This window comes from Sander lucioperca, chromosome 23 (assembly GCF_008315115.2).
Source record: "Sander lucioperca isolate FBNREF2018 chromosome 23, SLUC_FBN_1.2, whole genome shotgun sequence".
Taxonomy (NCBI): domain Eukaryota; kingdom Metazoa; phylum Chordata; class Actinopteri; order Perciformes; family Percidae; genus Sander; species Sander lucioperca.
In genome coordinates this window covers 7,047,589-7,066,837 of record NC_050195.1, presented here as the reverse complement: position 1 = coordinate 7,066,837, position 19,249 = coordinate 7,047,589, and the positions used below count along the sequence as shown (strand labels likewise).

The 19,249-nt window shown below is 41.1% G+C and overlaps 2 protein-coding genes across 2 annotated transcripts in view; one reads left to right on the top strand and one right to left on the bottom strand.

Annotated features, from left to right (window-relative positions):
• The window catches only part of si:dkey-192l18.9 (F-box/LRR-repeat protein 7), a 28,001-nt gene extending 18,575 nt beyond the window's left edge, over positions 1-9,426 (top strand). The window contains exons 3-4 of the mRNA XM_031297757.2: positions 5,637-6,254; positions 7,999-9,426. Coding sequence (XP_031153617.1) covers positions 5,637-6,254; positions 7,999-8,735 — 1,355 coding nt within the window. The 3' untranslated portion in view covers positions 8,736-9,426. The remainder of the gene's footprint in view (positions 1-5,636; positions 6,255-7,998) is intronic.
• A 1,308-nt stretch (positions 9,427-10,734) lies between these two features.
• On the bottom strand, positions 10,735-18,551 carry LOC116048592 (TNFAIP3-interacting protein 3-like). The gene is made up of 11 exons (XM_031297759.2): positions 18,372-18,551; positions 17,313-17,521; positions 15,951-16,054; positions 15,107-15,197; positions 14,807-14,875; positions 14,650-14,715; positions 14,434-14,541; positions 14,206-14,319; positions 13,460-13,534; positions 12,007-12,132; positions 10,735-11,899 (listed from the first exon to the last, which is right to left on the bottom strand). Exons 2-11 carry the CDS (start codon positions 17,340-17,342, stop codon positions 11,792-11,794), a joined length of 891 nt encoding a protein of 296 aa, XP_031153619.1. The 5' UTR covers positions 17,343-17,521; positions 18,372-18,551; the 3' UTR covers positions 10,735-11,791.
• Positions 18,552-19,249: the final 698 nt, after the last annotated feature.

The window sequence follows — 19,249 nt, the reverse complement described above, 5'->3', positions numbered from 1 at the left end:
GATCTCTGCAGGGTAAATTGAGAAAGCTAGCTAGACTATCTGTTCAATCTGAGTTTTCTCTCGCACAACTATTTTACAGCAGCTCCATGATGATTTTTATTGGTTTAAAGAAATGCCAATAAACCAGAGCACGTTTTTCTCCCAATACTGGAATGCTGTGTAGAGTAGCCAGTAGCCATTATTTAATAAAAAAAAAAAAAAATGAATTGCATGGACCCAAAACAGACTGATTTCCACTTGTTTGTACAGCTCTGTGTTGCATAGTGTGTGGTTTCCAGCCCTTTTGGATACATCCACTAGGTAGCACTAGGTATTAACTCAGGAATCTTGCAATATTTGCAGTGTACTTGAATAAACATAAAAACCCAGCACCACTATTGTCATGACATATTTGGACAGGTGTGTGAAATTTAAAATAGATGAGGTGTTTACAATGACCTCGGACCATTAAATCCTTTGTATTAAACTACAAATACACCGGCCAAGATAAACCAGATGACCTCAAGGAAATTATCCCACACATTTAAAGTTGAGCTAATCATAGGTAGACCACCCAAGAATGTGATGCATGAACCCAAACTGTGGTCAACCGTAACCTACAAGAACCATTAAATCATCCTGTTAGCTGAATGAAATGAGGTTTGATGCAGATTTTTATCACGCAATGCTTTTTGTACTGTGGCACTCGTCGTTTAGCTCAAATCTGGATGCGAATGAGAATTGTAAGGGCACACAAGAGAGGGGTTTTAAAGTAGCCGTGAACTGGTGGACATGTTCCCGGGAGGACGAGTCTGCGGATGTCATCAGAGGCGAGGCGGTAGGCGGACCGAGCCGAGGTCTGGAATACAGATCTGCAGGACAGTCGTAAGGACGGTGTCACTGCCCAGCTGTCCGTCCCTGCACACAAATCCACATGACAGAGGCAGGATGCGGCCCGTTTGTCATGAGGATGCTGATATACGGAGTGTAAAATCAGCGGACTGTCCTGGTCCTGAAGCATCCATTAACCGTCACGGTGCAATCTACATGACTGAGGCTAGAAATGTAGGTTAATGCAGTGTTGATCCAATTACTGTATATCTGGGTAAATGTATTGGAATCATAGGGAAATGGTGGGTGGTAAAAGTACCAAATCAAAAGTTACCATAGAGTTAACTCAACACTTTCTTACAGTTTCAACATAAACAAACATTATAAGCAGAATATTGCAGTTTGGGCAAAAGGTGGAAACAGCACCTGAGTAATCGTGGCCTCTGAAAAGTAATAAGGATCGGCTGAGGTGTTTTTTTTCTGTTTTGTGCATAACCACATTGAAACAATTAGCAAATTCAGTGTAGCTGTTTTCACTAGCCTTCTCGCTTTTTCTCTCTTTATCTTGCTCTTATTGAGACTTTAAACCTCAATAACAACTACAAGAAATGTGCACCCAAAGTCCTAATATTGACCCCAGAGACAACAAGTGCTTGCTTGCATTAGGGATTAATTCTATACAGCTGTACCTTCTGTTTTAACAGTCAGAAATGATAGGCACTAGTACAGTAACTCAACCTCAATAGTTCCTGGGCAATCAGAAGGTACGAGGGTGGAGTTTTTTGGGGGGGTATAGGAACCACAAACCAGGTACCACTGGAACTACATTCCTGCAGTAAAAATTTGTTTTAGAAATGTTCCTAGAAAAATGATTGTGGTGAAAAAGTTCCATTTGGTGTTTGTTATTCTTTTCACGAGATTAGTAATACTAGGAATTTAAATGAAATCTTTTGACCAAAGTTGATTCTGTATATTGCCTTTTGAAACAACAGTCCTACCTCAATAACTGTTATCACTTTCTGTCCATATTTTAAAGGAACACGCCAACTTATTGGGACTTTAGATTATTCACCGTATCCCTGAGTTAGATAAATCCATACATACCCTTCTCATCTCCGTGTGTGTTGTAACTCTGTCTGACGCCCCCACCGCTAGCCTAGTTAGCACAGATCCTGGAGGTAACCGGCTCCAACTAGCCTACTGCTCCCAATATGTGACAAAATAACGTCAACATTTTTTCTATTTAGATGTTGTGATTTGTATAGTCACAGCGTGTTCAAATAACAACATCACATGACACAGCCATTTTCTAACCATATACATACTGGGAACTATATTCTCAGAAAGGTGAAGCACTGCTACTCTCTGCTCCTCACCACGGCGCTTCTCAGGTGCTGCAAGCAAATCACTCCGCCCAAGTAGCAGTGCTAAAGTCCCAATAAGTCGGCGTGTTCCTTTAAGACTCACTGAAGAGAGATTAAAAGATAAGTAAAGTTATTAAGTTACTGAAAACGTTCCTCAAAAAGTTATTTTGACCAAAATGTATAGGATATATTTCCCTATGGAACAATTGGCAAGTTCCCGAGTTCCTATAAAGGTTCCTGGGTTCTTGGAAAATTAAGTAAAAGGTTATAAAAATACTAAATACATAAGCCTTTTGAGCAAAACTGATATATTACCTTTTGGAATAATAGTCTTAACTCAACACTTTGTAAATGTTTTGTTGAGACAATTCACTGGAGGAAATTGAAAAATAGAGTTCTGGACTCGCCCTTATCATCACATAACTATTGGTTTAAAACATTCCGAATATTATAATCTTTATTCTGAAACATGATAACACCAATTTGTTTGCCCATAAAGCCTGCAGAGCCGTTGGACAGCTGTTAGTGACATCATACTCGTGACTACTTGAAATGCTTTTAGTGATGACTATCAATCCAACTGAGCTCCTCGAGATTGGACAAGACGAGTTGGAGGGGTGATGAGGAGACGCAGATACCATCAGAGAAGAGCACTCAGTGTCCCGGGGTGATGGGAGCCGGAGCCCCGGCTTACGGAGGCGGAGGGCTCCGCCGTCTCACGCCACGGTGATGGGATCCAGCCACCGCTTCTCACAGCTGCGTCTTCAGATGTGGCGGCAATCAGCGCACATCTGTCAGGAGGGCCTCAGTGTTTACACAGGCTCTAGCCTACAGTGTCAGCCAAGCTCCTGAGCTGGTGGCTTTAAAGCAACAAAGTTCATCTGATGAGAAGGTCCTGTGACTGCGGCCTGAATGCCGGGAAAATATATGTGACACATTTTTTCCCAAACATCCAAAAACATTATAACGAGATCCATGTAACCTCCTCTTCATTGATGATGAAAGCTGGTGTGGCTATGGCACTGTCATGATGAACCCTTTGACCCATTTAATAACTGACAAGTACAACGTGACACTGTGTCATTTCCAGCATAGATACAGTGAAGATTAATGGAATGCATGAATTTCCCTGCTCTAAGACAGCAGCGGTAAAGATGTGGTGTTCGTCCTTCAGGATGAAAAACTGAAGAGTTATACAGCAGAAAATTCATCACAGAAGAGGAAGTGGCCTCAAAGATCCAGAATGCAATGCAGCCAAGGAGCATTCCACCAATTTAACACATCAGTTTAGTGGTTTACTGGGGAACTCCACCGTCTGTTTACAGTTCTTGTGTGAAAAAAAGTTGTATAAAGCCTTTCGTGGAATCTGATTAATTGACTCAGGTGATGTCACTTGAGTCGGCTTCGGTTGGGACTGAAGACGTAACATTTGAAAATTGAAACAATTTTAGAAAGAAGTGAGCTTACCATCCCTTTGCAGCCAACTCCTCATCTCTGCTTGAGGCTACATCAGCAGCTACTAGCATAACGCACACAAATCACGGTGGTCAAATTGCATTGTGGGTGATGTAGGCGCCAGGTTTTGACATGGAATAAAAAAGATGGTTCTGCTACATTGATTTTAATCCTTTGTTAACTATCCATCATGAGTCCGACAACGTTATAGAGAAGCAATGCTAAATCTGTGGAGTATTCTTTCAAGTGGAGTACAACCCTGCCTGTGGAAACAGCTGTATAATGTCTTCTGTGGCTCTGAAGGGAGCTTTGACGAGTCTTGAGAAAATAACCCAAGGGTTATCTCAGTCGGGGCTCGGAGTCTACAAGCCTGCATTACTAACTGGGTGCAGGGAGTTTGAAAGATGTTGGTATTTATCTAGGCAGGGAGGGTCTAATGAAAGGATCCTGTTGCATTATGGGAAATGTAGAATCCTATGTTTTTGCAATGTGACCTATATGGCCTAGATTATTTTATTAAAATCTCATGTCACTTGTTGTTAATGTAAAGCACATTGAGTATCTCCGTGCGATATAGATAACATTGCCTCACCTTGCCTAAAAGTCTGAATATTTCCGCCTCTACTGCTTCAATTTTGACCATTCTTTTTTCACTCTGTCTCATGTGAGGCCCCCAACTTTATGAAAGTGCAATACTAAATCTTTGGAATACCCCTCTTGCACCTTTCTTGCATGGAAACTCTTTTTCACCATTAGCTGCTCTCTCTCCACTTCTTTAAAAACCCAGAGATGACAGTACAGTCATTCTGTTTTTACTTGTCAAGTCATTCTGGGAAATTAAAGGGGCATGAGTCAGATTTAAGGAAAGAACAGCAAAAAACTAAATGACAGTTTTCATTGCAAAGTTATTCCTGGAATGCAGTCAACATTGATGATATAAAAAAATCTTGAGGTGGCTTTTTTCCTTTTTAGAGAAGTTGGTACAGTCTACGGCACATTGAAGGATGGTTGTGAAAAAAGTGGTAGACTTTACTAGCCTGACATCGTCATACTCAGATTCTAGTCAGAGTATGAGTCTGATACTGCTCCATTGGGCTGTAATTATGGTGCGTGTTTCAACCGAGAATGCCTCTGCACTCAATTGGATAGACCAATCAGAGCAACGGAGACAGACGTCACAGAAGCTGCAAGTCAAAGGCAGGCTTCGACAGAGCAAAGGCAGAGGCGGCAGTTTCCGTGTCATGCGGACGGGTGTGGCAATGTGTTTATATACGTGATCGCGGTTCTCTGTTCCTCCTTTTAAAATTAATCCGCTGTCGATATCTTCTATAACAGACGCGATGGCGGAATCTACACATCTCAATTCTCCAGCGGCAGCCATCTTTGTTGTAAACAAATTCAACCAAAGTGCTCATTGGTGACGTGGTTGATTACATTACTGTTGATCATCTATCCATCATCGTATAAAGCCCGTCCTGACAATTTCATTGGTCCGAACAGCTCTGGTTTGAGCACTGTTGCTCCACAACGGATCAAGTCCAGACCGAACTTCCCGCCTCAAATGTTGTGGGCGGGGCTAAATTCGGCTGGCATCCAGGCTAAGACTTAGTACAGTAAAACCCACTGTCTGTTTGTGAAAACTTTATTTTATTCATGAGGGTGATTACAGTGCCTTTTTCCATCCAAATCACATTAGGCCAGGTCTTGAGCCAAAAGCTAGTTACTGTAAACTTGTCAACAACAAAAAATGAATGTGTGTTCTGTATGAGAAGAGGTTTAATCTGATGGGTTGATTAACAAGATTGGAAATAAGAAAACAAAACCTTTATCTCCAAAGTTTTACCTCTCCAGAGAGACATATGGCACGTATTAACATTCCTTAGCTTTACAGGTCATTTGAAAATTAAGAGTTCAAAAAACAAAGGGTTTTTAAACAAAATGAACTTTGAACTAACTCTGTCCCTCTCTTTCCTCTCTTCTTATCAAACTTGTCCTCCTCTTGTTCAGGTTTAGACTCCAGCACTCGGACTCTGAGCACCCCCAGCCCCGGTCTTATCCTGCCATCCAAGTCCTCCTCCCTCTCCTCACCCGCCCTCTCCAGTAACGGCCATGAGACCAACTCCTCTTCCTCCTCCTCTGCCCCCGCCGAGACCGTCGCCGTGGTCCACTCTCAACCTGGCACTCACACTCGCTCCCGCCAGTCCAAAAGCCACCACCACGCTCCTATTGACCTCCTCCCCGACCACGCCCTTCTACAGATCTTCTCCCATCTCCCCACCAATCAGCTGTGCCGCTGCGCGCGTGTATGCCGCCGCTGGTACAACCTGGCGTGGGACCCGAGGCTGTGGAGCACCGTCCGCCTAACAGGAGAGCTGCTTCACGCCGACCGTGCCATCCGGGTCCTGACCCACCGGCTGTGCCAGGACACCCCGAACGTGTGTCTGACCCTAGAGACGGTGGTGGTGAATGGCTGCAAAAGGCTCACCGACCGTGGGCTGCATGTGGTGGCTCAGTGCTGCCCGGAGCTACGTCATCTGGAGGTCGCCGGCTGTTATAACATCTCCAATGATGCTGTGTTTGAGGTGGTGTCCCGCTGCCCTGGCCTGGAGCACCTAAACCTCTCAGGTAAAAATTAGACGAAATTAGGGCTGTGTAAGATATGAGAAAAATATGCAACAAGTTATTCAATATTGCGATAGTCGCGTATTGCCAGACCTTCCTCCACAGTGCTGCGGAGGAGGGTCTGGCGAGTCCACACAGCATTCCGGTATGAGAGAAAAACATGCTCTGGTTTATTAGCATTTCTTTAAACCAATCACAATCGTCATGGGCGGTGCTAAGCGCCAGACGGAGCCACAGTGCCGCTGCAAAATAGCCTCGGGAAGGAACTTGTTTTGGTGTACATTCAAAGGTTGTTTAGTCGTGCAACAGAAAACTCAGATTGGACAGATAGTCTAGCTAGCTGTCTGGATTTACCCTGCAGAGATCTGAGGAGCAGTTAACCATAGTAACGGACATCCGACCGAAAAGACGGACATCAGGGGGAATTTCCGGCGGCACCGGAGCAATCCCGTAAGTGGAACGACGTGGCTATAGACTAATATTGCAATAACGATATTACTTGCGACAAATAAACCGATATACTTTCTACTCAGTTTTGCTGCTTTCAGTATTCTGCTAAATTAAAACAAATTGCTTGTTGGAAATCATTTCCAACATCATTTTATTGAACAAATTGAACTTTACGGCAGTTACATTTTAAAGTGCAGTATTCTATTTTCTTTCAACTAACACAAAACGTCTGTGGCAATATGTCACAGCCTTTCGCGATGTGTTTATTGCGCCACTTGATATCACGATGATGATAAAGCAAACGATATATTGTGCAGCCCTAAAAGAAATGTACTTCTGTGACATCTTACTGTGATCGGTGGCTAATAGGCTCTCTCAGTTTTATTACTGCTGCCCTACATCATGCACATGTGTGGATTTACCTCAAAGAATTCCCTCTCCTCGATCCCTCTCAGTCATTTCTACTAAAGCTGGTAAAATCATTAGAGGAGCACGAGAAGCTCTGCCAACCTTAAGTCCCATGTGAGAGAAGAAAGGCTTTCTTTAGCTGAAAGCAGAACTTACCTCAACGTAAGGAGAGTGGTCTGCTGCTTTCATTAAGGAAGTGACACAAATAACATTGACTTGGACAGGACTCTGGACGGAGCCATGTCTACACTATTAGGACCAGGAAATAAGCCCTTTGTTGTAAAAATAGCCTTTAAAAAAGTGGCTTTTATGTGAAAGGCACAATATACTGAAAATCATTCTCTATTATATTCTCTCACATCAGCCTTTGATTATTTTTCCCCCCTGAAAAGTGACCACAATTTTGGTTTTCTTGGAGTTGTTTGCACTCAAACATGTTAATGCTTCTAGTTGCAGGCGTGCAGCCAAATACAGCAGGTTTTACTCTGGCACCCTCAAGTGGCTACTCATAAAGGGTCATTTCTTTCTTTAAAAAAAAAATACTCACATGCCCATATGTGCATTAAAAGTTGGAAGTTTTTTGCTTGCTGTAATCATTCCTCCTGTTCACACTGGCAATAAGAGATCACCAATGTGCTTTTAATGTAATATGGATGGACAAAATACAAATGTGTTTATCTGAAGCTCAGGATTTAGCAGTCCGAATTAGACAAATAAGTGGGTTAGGGTTTTTTTTTTGTTAGAAATGAACTTTCTAAAATCATTTCCTTGTTCATATGAAAACACATGTTGTATTAAGACAGCCTTTAAGAATTGTAATCTTCCTATATAAAACCCTGGAAACAAAAACAACCATTTGTTTCTGAACCTCTGCTTCCTCTTCCTCCAGGCTGCTCCAAGGTGACATGCATCAGCCTCACCCAAGAGGCCTCCCTCCAGCTGTCCCCTCTGCATGGCCAGCAGATTTCCATCCACTACCTGGACATGACCGATTGTTTTTCCCTCGAGGATGAGGGCTTGCGGACTATCGCCTCCCACTGCCCCCGCCTGACACATCTGTACTTGCGCCGCTGCACCAGACTGACAGATGAAGCCTTGCGCCACCTGGCTCTCCACTGCCCTTCAATAAAGGAGCTTAGTCTCAGTGACTGCCGCTTGGTGGGGGACTTTGGCCTGCGTGAAGTCGCCCGCCTCGAGGGCTGCCTGCGCTACCTGAGTGTGGCCCACTGCACCCGCATAACTGATGTAGGCATGCGCTACGTGGCGCGCTACTGCCCAAGACTGCGCTACTTAAACGCGAGAGGTTGCGAGGGGCTGACAGACCACGGCCTGAGCCACTTGGCCAGGAGCTGCCCAAAACTCAAGTCCCTGGACGTGGGTAAGTGCCCGCTTGTGTCGGACAGCGGGCTGGAGCAGCTGGCTATGTACTGCCAAGGCCTGAGGCGAGTGAGTCTCAGAGCATGCGAGAGCGTGACAGGCCGAGGACTCAAAGCTCTGGCAGCCAACTGTTGCGAGCTGCAGCTTCTCAACGTGCAGGACTGCGAAGTGTCGCCAGAGGCTCTGCGGTTTGTTAGACGCCACTGTCGGCGCTGTGTCATTGAGCACACAAACCCCGCTTTCTACTGAGACGGGGAGTTCTTGGACTGGTCTTCTGACAAATGGATGTTCTAATATTCCTGCTAGGGAGTTGGTAGAGTTCAGCGGCCAATGTGACAGAACTGGTTGAAAACTGGTTTGCAATACTGGCCAGAATTTGTCTCTTTAAATCCGCTTAGTGGCTGTTCATGCTGAATATACTTCCGTAGATTGTATTTAACATATTTATCTGTAAAAAGGCAGAGAAGTACAGTATTTCAGCATATAACATCTTTCAACATCCCACTTTACTTGCTACAACACTGAGCACTGGGTACAGTTGTGTTGCCATTTAAAAGCATTGTAATATATTTTTATTTCAACGCCTTTATGGCCCTGAAACATAATCATTATCATACGTTACTGCATCTATTTCAAAAGAAACAGCAAGTATCTTCAGACTAAACCACTAAGAATGTAGCTATAGAACAGCAGCAACTACAGCAGATCTGATTCAAAATGTTCTCAGTTTCCCTTTCTTTATGTTGCATATGCACTTTATGCAATTGTGCTGACAATCACTTCAGCTGAGCTCAAAATGTCATCATTTTTAATTTTCTGTAAATTAAACTATTAGCAAGGTTGTTGTTTTTTTTTTTTTACAGCCAAATAGAAACTGTTGTTGAGAATAAACAAAGAACACATTGCTGCTATAACTGTGCCAATAAATTCTTCAAAATCCGCCTCCACTGTGAGTGTTTTACTTAACTTCATTACAGCCTTAAAGGATTTAAGCTTGCACATATTTGTGAGTCATTAAGGTAACAGAAATATCCAGGAATACCATATATGGATGTTTTAAGGACTGAAGCGTGTGGGCTCAAAGGGCATTGCTTTCTGCTTCCAGGCCAGTGGCTGAATAAAACCTGCTTGTATCCTAACACAGTAGTGTTACACCTGTCTGTCCACCCCTAAGGTAATCCATTTGGGACCGAGTTGTGCCATTGTCTGTAAGTCATTATTGCTGCAGTTTCTGTATCAGGCATCTGTCAGCTATGGGAAACCTTCTCCTCCACCTGTTCTTGATGGCTGTGGTCCTGCAGCATTCCTTGGCTCAAACGTAAAGTATATCACTGGAGGATGTATGAGTTTTCAAGAATCCAAAGCAATAGTATTTCAGAAAATCCATAATTCCAAGTGCACCTCAGGATGAATTATAATGACTTTGGTGAACCCTTAATATTTCCTCTAGCACCATCATAAGATCATCATTTTGAGTAGTAATTTTGCATGCAGGCCAGCCTCTGTTCCCCTTCTGTTACTCAAAGCAATCTGTCATTCAACATTTCTTTTGTTTTTAAATGAAGCGTGTTCCTGAAGTTTACTTTCCATGTTCTAAGACTAATTGTCATCCACTCCAGCAGTTGCTATAAGAAGTTGAAATATTTCTGATTTTCTTGAAAGTTAAACATACAAAAAAAGGACAGCTACAATTACATTTTACCAGCACAGTTATTTAGGTCATTGTAACTTGGTTACATCTATAACCATACATTTCACCAGCCCTCTCTTCTGAAGTAATGATCCCAATTTTTCAGCTGTACCCTCTGCTGTTTGTGTTATTATAAAAAATGTCTGAACTAGACCTTTTTTAGACTGGCTTATGGGAAATTGTGTTCGCCCAAAATTGAAACATAAAATAAACAACAATATTAGATTGCTTTTCCAAAGAATTACAGTCCTAACTACTCATATGAAGAGACATACTGTGATTAGAAATGTGAATAGGATTTAGAATTTAGAAGTTGTTCTACTTCTAAAATAGAACCCAGAAGTTCGATAGGAGTGACCAACATGTGTTATGTCAGAGATTACAATGCATGGCAGAGTATATAAGTGACACCTCGATAATAAAGTATTTTTTAAATGTTATAGTATTGTATTCTTGTGCCTGAAATCTCTCATTATTTTCTTTTTAGTTGACATATTGCATGTACTTGTGATTACTCCTAGGATCTCCTGGCTGGGGTCAAGGGATGAAGAGGGAATATTTGATATTAGAGTGATGCTTTATTTTCATGATAAATACACAAGAAACAGAAAAACAAATAACTTCCTTCAATCATTCATACATATACAGTAAAAATAAATAAATGCTCCTATACATTTTTTCTTCTTCTCACAACCTCTTTTTTTTTCCTCTGACAGGCCTCAGGCGCAATTCAACTAATATTGAATGAATACCTACAACAGGATGATTCTCCAAAGAATGTAGGGGACACTTTCACAGAGATACTTGGTGACATGGTGCTCGTTCTTCCTGTCCTTAAAGTGTCCGCATACCACAGAGTTGCTTTATAGTGAGTCAGAATCAATTACAGCCCTTGGCTTCACAACATGACTCGCATTTGAATTCCTCCTGACAGATGCAGGTGTGCCTCTGTGTACGTCTATGAGTTTCAGCATTCGGCTCTGATGCACAGTGGGACAAGAGCCGCTTTTGTCAAAGCAGACCACTATGATGATGCTTTGTTTTTTTCTTGGATCTATCTGCCTTCTGTACCGGGAACACTGTGGTTACAGGTACTTGAAACAGGAAGAAGATCCCTCATTCATGTTGCACCTTTGATAAAGTAAATAGTGTTATGGGCAGTGCAATAATATCTCTATCTCTCTCTCTCTCTCTCTCTCTCTCTACGGACACAAGAATGGGAGGAACTGAGCAAGCTCGCAATGGCTTACATTGCAAACTTTGCACACAATAGGTAGAGTTATTCGTTTCACTCTATGCTGCTTTGCTCCTCTTGGGAGGTGTTCATACGTGAGGGTCGCATTTCTTTTTCACAGGCTGTTTAAGTGTCTTTTTATGTGTTTGCTTCCTAAGTCTCCTAATGGGCCCAGGCTGGTGGATTGGCTTCGTTACATGAAGCTGAACCTGACAGCAGACAATCGGCCATGGACTGAAACAGAACAGAACTAACTTCCTTGATGTTGTCCTGCGTGATAAACTAGCAAAGTCTCACCCTGCTAATGATGAACTGTGATCTGAGACAGGCGACATACATTATCACACAAAGAGCAAGGATGTCGTTGTGTTTTACTCTTTGTTAACGTCTTTGTAGCTGGATGAGGTGCTGGTTAATCTGGCGGACCTCCCAGTTTGTCGCTCCATTTGTGCAGGTGCATTCAAGTGCAGACCGCGGTGTCCGAGTCAACTGTAAAAACAGAGACACAATATTAAAGTCATCATGCCTTAATTCTATATTTACTGTATTGAGCATGGCAGAATACAATCACATAAACTCCGGATGGTGAGTTGTACCTTAGATTTGAGGACATGTAGCTCACTGTGAACTTTCTGAAACTTCTTCTCTTGTTCCAGATACTTCTCCTTAAGCTTCACCCTGTCTTTCCGCTCCTTCAAAAAGTCTTCCTTGTAGACTTCGGCCTGAAAAATGGACAACAAGGAAACATGAGGATTAAAATAGGGGAGTGCATTAAAGGAATAGTCAACAGTAGTTTGGGAAATACCCATATTCACTTTCTTGCAGAGAGTAAGAAGAGAAGAGTCATACCAATCTTGTGTTTTGTGCTACATATGAAGCAGCTGTTTAGCTTAGCTTAGCACAAAGACTGAGAACGACGGAAAACGGCTATCCTCGCTCTGTTGGAAGGGGAAAAATACGCCTACCAGCCCCTTGTAAAGCTCAGTGATTAACATGTTATATCTAGTTTGTTTAATCTGTACAATCACCAAAGTTGAAAAACAACAATTTCTGTTTTTACAGGGGCTATGTGTCTGACTATTTCTTGGCTGGGAGCAGTAATCTCGTAACTTGCCAGGCAACCATTTTTGTACAGACTGAGCAAACACGTAACAACTAATGTAACATGTTAATGTGTAGACAGAGACAGGCTAGCTGTGTGCAGTTACGTATGCTAAGCTATGCTAACTCCTGCCTAGGGTTGGGCATTGTTTGGATTTTAACAATTCTGATTCCAATTCCGATTCTTCCTTTCGCTTCCGGTTCTCATCGATTCTCGATTCCAATTCTTTGAGGGGTGGAGTTGAAATGGGTCACATGCCTATCTTCACAAATAAGAGGAAAGTTTTATTTGATTCAATGGTGGTTTGCAGTTTTACAGGGCTTTTTCAATGTAAAATAAAGCCACACTATGACACAATCGTTAGCCTATTTTTACAAAAACGCCGGCTACGGAGCCATAACGTGAGGTACAAGGTAATGGAGCCTTTTATACATTGTCGTGGTTCTTTAGAAATAAACAATGGACAAATAAAGTCTTTAAACGCTTCAGATGTAAAGTTATTTGCTGTCAAAGTGGCGCCAAAATGAATGGCAGTCAATGGAATGCTAACAGGAAGTGATGGCTTGGTAGCATCAAAATGGCGCCATAGGAGCTACGCGGTCCGAGGAGAAGCTTACCCCCTTGGCTCTAAGGCTGCAACACAACAATCACCTGGCTGCTACGGAAACCAAAACTTGCGCATATTAAATTGGGAAGCGATGATCGGATTTGAAACCAAATCCTTTAAACAATTCCAAGCGATTCCAAAAAAGAAACGATTCTACTGGAATTGTAATTTTTGAAAGGATTCCAAGTAGGAAGCGGTTCTCGATGCTCAATCCTACTCCTGCCTTTAGCTTCATATTTAGCATTCGAACATGAGAGTGGTATCAATCTTCTCACCCAACTCGAATAAAAGCAAATAAGCGTTTATATAAAAATGCACAAATATGATATATAAAGCTCACCTGCTGTTTCCAGACCTGTAGTGTCTCACTGCTCACATCGAGAGGTTGAGTAGTCTGAAGTGCCTCCTCTAGAGCCTGTACAAACATATCAAAGCAGCTATAATTCCACTGTTGTTGCAGGGAACAAACACTGAAAAAAACGCATTCTGATATGCAAGGGTGTAACTTTGTTTTGAGAAGTGGGGTAGAGCTGGGTCCCGGGTTCGGTCTTAATTTCTATCATTTTACACGGACTCGGGCCGGGCTTGGGCTTGCGCTCCGGGTTGTGCTCCGGGTTGTGCGGTAAATGAGCGGTCAGGTGATGCGTTTCGATTAGTGCGAACATTGATGCTGAGGAGGTGAAACGGAGGCTGGCCTCTAGAGGACTTATTTTATTTCTTTGTTCCAACTTCCAAGTGGCCTATAGCCCACGTTAGTCATGAATAAATTATGTTAAAACATTTAAAAATGACTAATTCTTGTCAAAAGGCAAAAGAACTGTGTGCGTGTGCACATTTGAATAATGTTGGGCTATAAACGGGTTCGGGCTTTTAAAAAGCTGTCAATCAAAATTTACTTGTCAGGGGCGGGCCGAATTCTGTCAGGCTCGGGCCTTGTCGGGCCTAACTTTTAAGGCCCGATTACAGCTCTAATGTGGGGGGCTCTGGGGGTCCTCTGCCAAAAAAAATGGCACAAACTGGATTTTGAAAAGTGGGGGGGACTTGTGCCCCCTGTCCCCAGTGGAAATAACGCCCTAGCTGACTCACCTTGTTTAGTCGTATGATCTCCTCATGCTGATGCTGCCCTCTTCGGGTCAAAGTGTTGTTTTGTGCTCGCAGCTCCTTTGCCTCCTTTTCTGCTCTTTGTAACCCGTCAACAGTCTGTGCGAATTTTCCCACGAGAATCAAATTATTAAACGTATTTTCCCAGATGTAATCCTTTAACATTTTAAATGAAATGTAACTGGAATAAAAAAAATACACAACTGGATTTACCTGTGTGCTCTCTTTATCTTTTGACTTTCTTGTACAAGGTGTCTTTTTCTCACCTTCACACATCTCTTCAGAGTGATCATGTTGCAGTAATGCTTTTAAACCTTGGACCTGAGGTATAGAGGAAAGGAGACATGACACATGGCATGAAAGCACTGAAATGACATGTGAGCAAACAATCTGACAAGTGCTGAATAAAAACCAGCACTGTGGATTTACCTTCTCTTTGTAGTACTGTAACATGGTGCGGTACTCTTTTGCCCATCTCTCATTAATGCAAAGAAGCTGAGTAAAAAAGAAACAACATGAATATTTTAAGTACTGAAAAGAGTGTGTTCTGGGATGAATACAAATCTCACTTCTGAAATGTACTCACCTCCTCCCTTTGCTCCTCCAAGATAAGTATCTGTGCTTTCATTTGGACCTCACTGCTGGCAGCTTCTGACTGTAGCACATAGCAGAGACAAAAAGAGGAACTATTCAAATCTGGCACACGGTATGTCCTTCTATGACTGCACGGGCAATTATACAATATGACTGTATCCACTAACTTCCTCTTGCACATTTTTGGAAGTTTTGCTTTGTAGTGCTTCCAGTAACACAAAGAACAACATGGTAATTTCTTTGCGGTCAGGGAATCGGACGTATCTTCCAATGTTGCAACTGTTAATATTACCTGTGTGACTTCCAGCAGACTGTCGGGATGATAAACTGCAGCTGTGGGACGCGTTTCTCCAGTGGAGGGGTCCGCCACACAAACATCGTACCTGAAAACATTTGATCACATGAACAAAAAAATGAACATTTGGTATTATTTAGCCTTTTATGAATAGCATCAAGCCAGCAGTGGTGGGATGTAACTCAGCACATTCACTCATACATACATGTTATGCTACTTTATACTTCTACTCTACTACATCTCAGATGCAAATATTGTACTTTTTACTCCACTACATTTATTTGATACCTATAGTTAGTAGTTACTTTTAAAATTAGAAAACATATACTAGTATATCATATGATGCTGTACTATACTACTAATCTACCCAAGAGTATTACAAAGTATCTAAACTTGGCTCCAGATGGACAAACTACAATGTTAAAGTGCTCTTACGTGTACTCGGTAGCGATACAAAAAAACACTATAATAATATAACTTTTTTTGGGGGGAGGGGCATTTTTAGGCCTTTACTTTCACAGGACAGATGATGATATGAAAGGGGAGAGAGAGGGGGAATGACATGCAGCAAATGGCCACAGGTCGGAGTAGGAGTAAAAGGAGTCAAGGAGTAAACCTCTACATATGTGTGCCCGCTCTACCAACTGAGCTAACCAGGCCACATAATATAACACTTTTAAAGCTTTTTTTAAAAGCTATCTGCATCATGAGTACCTTTACTTTTGATACTTTAAGTGATGATAGCACTTTTGTACTTTCTGATTACCATTTTGATTCAGGACTTTTACTTTAGCCAGCACACCGTAGGAAGAACTCTGCATGAAGTAATAATATCTGATACCTGTCTATGTTCGGCAGTGATGGATACAGTCTGTGGCTCTGTCTGTTGTCTGTGCTTTCTGATCTCTCCCCAGGCAGTCTGTCCATTGTGTTTTCATGTAGTGACTGTCAAAACACACACGAGGACATGAATTATACATAACAGCCATTTTAAAATCCTTACTTCTAACATTCATATGGTACAAATCAATGAGAGAAACATCTGCCTGCGGGTATCACAACTTTAATTGATTTTTGGGAAGTTTTTATCCAAAATATGTTATGTTATGTTATGTTATGTTTAATATACATGGTTGACTGATGTTGCATAGTTGTCTCCTTGTAACATCTTGATTTTCTTTTATTATTAGGGAAACTTTAAGCCGACATTACCAATACAACAGATTCAGGGGCATCGGACTGGGGTTGAAAAAGGGGACCGAGTACCCAGGGCCCTCATGTGAGGAGGGCCCAAAAAGATGCTAGAATGAATAGCTGTGGATGTGGGGAGGGGCCCATAGAAAATGCCTTTCTACAGGGCCCAGAATTTTGTGCTACGCCCCTGAACAGATTTATAAATATTCATTTAAATTCATAAACAAATATTTAAAACAACTGCTGAAAATAATTACACATAAATAATAATGAATACAATTGTAAACCAGCAGAAATATATAATCTATAAATAAATGAAATTAAACATGTGAAAATAATAATAATATAAGAATGTAGGGACTTTTAAAACTAGTTAAAATCCCTTTTTTATTCTTAGTTTTAACATTATAAGCAAATTCTCTCTGTAGATTACAATGAGTACTACTGGGGTGGCCTGGTGGTCTATGACAAACATGTTCTGGTTTAACTTGCTCAGATGTTTTTTTTTTTTTTTTTTATAGCCTACTACACAAGAGGCTTTAGTGTTTTGAAGATGTCACCTTCAGCTCTCAGCATTTGTGATGGGCACACAATAATAATAGACTGATCCATTCAAAAGGATAACAGTTTGTTGCAAGCCCTGCCATTGTCTACACAGTAGCCTACATTTTGGAGATGCTGTGCTATAATGCAAGGCGCCTACATGCGAGCTGAAAATGGCACATGGAGACAGCTGACTCAAAACCCACACAGAAGATGTGTGAATTATCTCCACACAGTTACACGATCACCTAAACAGGCTGCAGTAAAGCTTTCAGATATCTATATGTCACCTCATTTTACAATGAAAACAAAATGTAGCCTATATGTCCTTTAGGGATCAAGCATGCCTACATGTTGTATTAAGAAGAGTTCTCTAAACCTAGTAATAATACAAACTTTTAAGTAACTTTCTAAAATATGCACAGACACACATTAAACAATAAAATAAATAAAAAAAAGATCTCACCATATTATTATGTGTTTGGGTCCTCGACATGCGCAGATCCCACAACAGCTGTGATTAGAAGCAGCGATTCTCTCCGCACGTTATATAAGCTGGCACTACTGGCAGTGCTGAACATTCCGCGTGACGTGGTAAAACCAGCATTGTCCAATCAGCTGCCGGGATTCCCTCGCGTGGCCGTGGTGTAATCACAGGGCAGAGCCGCTGACGGACTTTGTTGAAGGAAAGGAAAGTACAAGTACTTGATCAGCAGCTCGAGCGGTAATTATCGATGGAGGTTATGGATCGATGACTACGAGAAATACCTGACTCTACACTGCAAGAAATGACACGACATGGGCGCCTTAGTTTCTATTGTATTTATTTATTTTGGCTATATATATATATATATATATATATATATATATATATATATATATATATATATATATATATATATATATATATATATGCTATAGGCTATTTAGCTCTTCTTTAGGGCTATTTCATTTTTTAAGCTAGCTTTATAGGGAAACTCGCCTTTCAACTACCAATAACCCGATCGATTCAACTCTCAAACAAACTAGCAAAGACAGACAATAGACAAAATAATAATAGAGAAAAAATAATTTTAATACATGCAAAATTGTAATAAGTTAAAATAAATAACCCATAGGCCTAAATAAAAACATAAAGTAAAATGAAGTAAATAAAATTAACTTCATTAACTCTCCCGTTATTAGGGGTCCACATATATTGGATATTAATAAATACATTTTTAATACTAATATTATTAAAAATGTATAACTAATAAATTAATACAAATAATTATATGAAAGCCTATTTAACTATTAACTCTTCCATTATTACTAGTTGGGGTCAACATTTTGGATATATTTCAATATTTTAATTAAATAAACAATATTTTCATTTTTATTGTTTTAATCAAGTAATAGGCTACTGGAAGATAGTAAGATTTATATTTATATATAATATACCAGAGTGAGATATTAGGCTACTCTACTTTTGTTTGTTTGGAAAGATCGTCATTTTTTATAGTGCACAGCCTGTGAGAGTACTGACAGGCTGTGCACTGTAAAAAGTAGCGTGTTTTCTTCCTGGATGGGTGAACTGCTCACACTCAGAAGCCGGAAAACGTTTTTAAAAGACATACATGTCGAGATGAAACTGTCCCCAAAAGACACACACACACACACACACACACACACACACACACACACACACACACAGAAAACTAACTTGCTGCGAATTGTGGGAACATCACACGTCTCTAGGTTTATCATGTTACTCAATCTGCTGAGTCAGAGCGGACTTGTTTCAGGAAAGAGAGAGAGGGGAAAACACACAGCCGCTCCTCCTCCAGTAACCGGCACCCAGTGCAGGGGAGTCGGCCCATGGGTGCTCTTTTATTCTTTCTAGAAACGTGTTGTTTATTTCTTCACATTTAAAGATGTAAGACTCGTTTTCTTACTTTAGATACTCGTTAAAAAAAATCAATAATAATAATTATAAATAAAACATTAAAACAACCTGATGCCCAAATTAAAATACAGAATTCCCCTTCACACTTACTTGTTTTGGGGTTTTGGATTTTTTTTTTTTTTTTAAGTGGGAGCTTCCACCTCCATTGATTTTAACAGATGTTGGTAAGGTTTCAACCAGGGTACTGTGGGATATCCCACTTCACCAAGTGGGCAATTTGCTTCTTTTTAGAGATAGTCCCTCCCCAGTAAGGATGTTTTTTATATGCCATATGTACAAGATATTTCCGTGCCGAGACCAACGCAGATGTCTATATTTGCAAATCCCTGCATGATTTAACTAGATATTTAGCCTACATCATTTTTTCTGCATTGTGTCTTTCAAGAAAATGTGGTTTCACTGAGAAGATGGCCTACACTTAAAGCAGGCTACAATCCTGTGTAGGTTTGTGTAGGCTA